At 42.4% G+C, this 4,158-nt stretch overlaps 1 protein-coding gene across 2 annotated transcripts; it reads right to left on the bottom strand.

Moving 5' to 3' along the window:
* Window positions 1-742: 742 nt before the first annotated feature.
* On the bottom strand, window positions 743-3,256 carry LOC106097016 (uncharacterized). 2 transcript variants are annotated; one of them, XM_019357328.2, is made up of 3 exons: window positions 2,661-3,256; window positions 2,243-2,397; window positions 743-2,115 (listed from the first exon to the last, which is right to left on the bottom strand). In XM_019357328.2, the coding sequence occupies exons 2-3, from the start codon at window positions 2,263-2,265 to the stop codon at window positions 1,260-1,262; spliced, it is 879 nt and encodes a 292-aa protein (XP_019212873.1). In that variant the 5' UTR covers window positions 2,266-2,397; window positions 2,661-3,256; the 3' UTR covers window positions 743-1,259. The 2 variants fall into 2 exon arrangements, with proteins under 2 accessions (XP_019212873.1, XP_013121878.2); XM_013266424.3 differs by having other exon boundaries at window positions 2,243-2,313.
* Window positions 3,257-4,158: the final 902 nt, after the last annotated feature.

Raw genomic sequence — 4,158 nt, 5'->3', positions numbered from 1 at the left:
AAGGCAAAGCAGGTCTGAGCCTGTGTTAGCAAGCTGTACCTAATAAAGTGGCAGTAAGTGAGTCAGTCAGTAATGATAAGAGCCAGCAGGGGGCAGCAGAGAGGTGAGGTACTGTCAGAGAAGCAGGCTGACATCAGACTGGTCATATTCCATCATATATACCTGAAATAATAAACAAGCACACAGCCAGAGGTTCAGCTCTCTGTTTTGCTGCAGGGTCCCTTCATTCTTCACATATGAGTGTTGAGCCGAGTGTAAATCCTGAGGCTGAGCGGCCTTTGTACAAGCACACACACTTCTAAGCAGGGCAAAGCTATGAGCACAAACAAGAAGTGAGGAAAAATCCAGGCAGCCAGTCTGTGTCTGTCCAACCAGTCAGAGAGCTCTTTACATGCCAAGTGTGGCTAATTTGCGTTGCAGCAGGATTTTTGAAATAAAGTTGCTAATCCAGCTGCTAATCCAAATGTTAATCCCTGAGCTAATCGGTGAGCTAACAGGAAAGGGATTGAAATGAGGAGTGGAATCGCCATTTTAAAAAACATTTTAAGAACCAGTTTTTTAACATTGAATTCAAAAATGAATTTACAAATGCCAAATTTATTCTACAATTCATTATTTAATCACAGAATTCTTTATTTCGATGCGCGTGGTTCTTGTGGTCCTCCATAAATTTCATATATACAATATTGTTTTTAATGAGCAGCTGCAGGTTTTCATCCTGTTCTTCTTCACTTAGACGACATCATCTTCACATTTTAATGCTTTACAATAACAAAAGATCAGAAACAATTACCAAGTCTGTAGGCATGAAAATATAGATGTACAACTTGTAGACTTGTGTTACTTCTATGTTTGGAACGTGACACAGTTCAGAGTCTGAGTTAAAGTTGTGGCTCATAACTTATTGTTCTACCCAAGTACGGATCTAAAAGCCCAACATAAAGCAATAAAAGATCAAAATATTGCATAATACATAATGTGCATAAATAATCTATATGCTTCATGTCAATGATCTGTGTGTGTGCTGGTTGAAGGTCTGACATCAGTATCACGTCACCTGTGAGCAGCGAGCAGAGAACAGGTGGGTCTGTTTATATTAATAACCTCCACAGATGTTAGCAGATTATGATCAGATTATGAGCTGGAACATTTCTAAATGAGGATTCAAGTCCATTCATCCTAAATCTGAGCCTCAAATATGGAAACAATACTTTTATCATTTCATCTTCATCTTTACACTAAAATGTCTACAAACATGTCTAACACAGGCAGCATTTATCATCGTTGAAAGCTTCAGGTGAGTGTGTCATCCTGCTGTTGTCGATGGTGCAGGCATACTGCTCCTGAAGATACTTCCTGTCAAATTTCGGTCCAGTAGAGTGATCTCTGAGACAACCATCGAAGTGAAGAGTGGCTTTAAACCTGGAGGAGAGGAGCACCAGGGACAGAGCCAAGGTCACCACAGAGAACGGGACGCTTTCATATTCCCGTCCTGGGACGATGAACGGGATGACGATGCGGTTCCTTCCTGGTGGTCCATGTTTAGCTGAGAGATACTCAAAGTATTCCAACTCTCCATCTCGAAGAGGGCTAACCGTGATGTTTGGGACCATCTGTGCTCCAGCTTTCTTCAGTGAGTTCCAGTGATCTGGCAGGTTCACAGGTCGATGTTTGTCATCAGGAATGGTACAGCTTTCTTTATCGTTGCAGGAAAAAACTCTGTGCTGAGGCCTCAGTTTTCCTGTAGCGATCCCATACTCTAAACCAGCACTGACGCAGTTCCAGGGAGAATACAGGAGCACGTCAGTGATGGTGGGCAGAGGCAGGTAACAGCTGGCTGGGATCATGAAGTCTCTGATTGCTCCATGAGCCATAAAGGTGATGTGAACATCATCACTGTGGTTCTTCTTCTCCTCCTCATCAATGAGTTTCTTCAGGAAGTCAAACATGTCTGTGAGTTTGCTGAAGGCGTCAGACTCTGAGTTTTTTCTCAGCCACAGCAGGACGACTTCATCTGTGCAGCTTCTCATTGCCAGCTTTGTCAATCTTTGCCTTTCATCACAGCTCCTCAGTCTGTCTGCTCTCCAGTGTGTAAATAACCTCTGAAACAATTTGCTGTAACAGGAAATATAGAAAAAACATTTTAAGCACAGCAAATATTTAATCTGTCCACAGATGGAGCCTGAAACAAAACACAGAGAAAATCTTCTCATTTCATTTCACTCTTTGCTTCCAGACTTACTTCAGTTCCTCGTTTCTGTCCATCTCCTCAGGGACGTTTGACTGTCTTTAACATTGTCCTTCAGGTGCTTCCTGTGGTCAATAATCGACAGCATGTGGCTCAGATCTCAGGTACATAAATACAGACTCTTGGCTTATCTTCGGTATTTTGAAAAGCTTGCAGTAAAAATGATCAGAGTTTAGTTAAAGATTATTTCGTTGCTGGGAAACAAACACTTGCACACCGGTGTCCTCAAACTGAAAGAAGAAGAAGAACGTTCCTGCATCTGATTTAAACCTGAATAATATCCTAACAACAACTAGCCTCCGTTGATGACATTTATACCATAATGTATGAATGTTCAGTTATGGACCAGCCTGCTCATCATGTAGGCAAACTAACAAAAGAACATTTCAGAAAGACAAAAACGTCAGCTTACCTGCTCCAAAACGTCCACTCTGACCCTGTGAAGCCTGTAGAATAGAATAGAATAGAATAGGACAGGATAGACCTTTAGTCGTGGCACGCCAACATGCTGCAGGTCTCTGATTGGCTGACTAAACAAGCTGTATGGTATGAAAGTACCTGGACAGACACCAAATGAAAGTAAAACCTGAGCGGGGATTCCCCAAATGTGAAAACAAAAGTAAAAACATGACTCAGAGTTTCAGTACGAAGAGCTCCGCTGGACCTCAGAACCGCGGTCACATTCATGAACACGAAGTCGGGCCTCTACACCAACGTGACTGTCTGGATTACATCTGCCCATCACTGGTGGATTTAATAGCCCTTCTCACAGCCACAGGTGTCAGTGGCTCCAACTTCAGGGCCCACACCTTTGTGATTAACCCACACCTGTTTGCTTTATCTTATTTCTGTTTCATGTGGTTCTTTGTTTTCTGCTTTGGCTGTGAGAAACAGATTTTTTGTTATAAAAACATTATATACAGATGCTGCTATAAGTTTGTTTACAACCTCTCTCTCCCACAGCGTGTCTGTGTCCTGTCTTCCTCACCCAACCGCCCACTGGTCGCAGCAGATGGCCCCGCCCCTCCCTGAGCCTGGTTCTGTTGGAGGTTTCTTCCTGTTAAAAGGGAGTTTTTCCTCCCCACTGTCACCAAAGTGCTTGCTCATAGGGGGTCATATGATTGTTGGGTTTTTCTCTGTATGTATTATTATTATTGTAGGGTCGACCTATAAAGCACCTGTTGTGATTTGATGCTGTAGAAATAAAATAAAATTACATCTTTATTCTTTCTTTTCTTTAATATTATTAAAAAAATTAAAACAAAGATGACGCAGTCAGCCATGTTCTCCATGTCCTGTTTTATTAGGAGCAATAAAAAAGCTGAGGCGTCGCCCTGAAGCCTGACCTTTGAATTCATGTATTCTGTCATGGTCCTGGGTTGGTGACCCGGTGTTTTTGGTTTTTGTACTTTTACTTGTGACATTGTTATCTATTATGACTGTTGTGTTTTGGTTTCCTAGGGTTTAGTTTGTGCTCCCTCTGTTTGGTGTTCCTCCCTGTGGATCCTCTCTAGTGTAGTCAAGTCTCTGTGTTTAACCCAAGTCTCTGAGTCTGTGTCTTTGCGTGTGCATATTTTTCCTCTTTTACTTTGAAGGTCCATGTTCACTTTACGTTTCCCTGTCCTGTCATGTCTGATTACTCCCAGCTGTGCCCTCCTTCTGTGTCTATTCCCTCGTTATCCTTCTGTGTATTTAAACCTTGTGTCTGCCTCTGTTAGTTGCTGGTTCTCTGGGTGTCTCTCCATGTCTCACTGAATCTCCGTGTGTGTCTCTAGGTTTTAGGTTTGTTTTCTATGCTTAGTTTTCCCAGTTTAGGCTTTACTCAGTTCTGCTTTTTGCAACTCTCGCCTTTGTTGTTTGAGCACGCTCCTTCAATAAAGCTCCCTCATTCAGTAATGTCTGCATCCTGG

The sequence above is a fragment of the Oreochromis niloticus genome, unplaced genomic scaffold (assembly GCF_001858045.2).
Source record: "Oreochromis niloticus isolate F11D_XX unplaced genomic scaffold, O_niloticus_UMD_NMBU tig00007971_pilon, whole genome shotgun sequence".
NCBI lineage: Eukaryota > Metazoa > Chordata > Actinopteri > Cichliformes > Cichlidae > Oreochromis > Oreochromis niloticus.
Note: the sequence above shows the minus strand (reverse complement) of the source record. Positions and strands in the feature narration are given on the sequence as shown.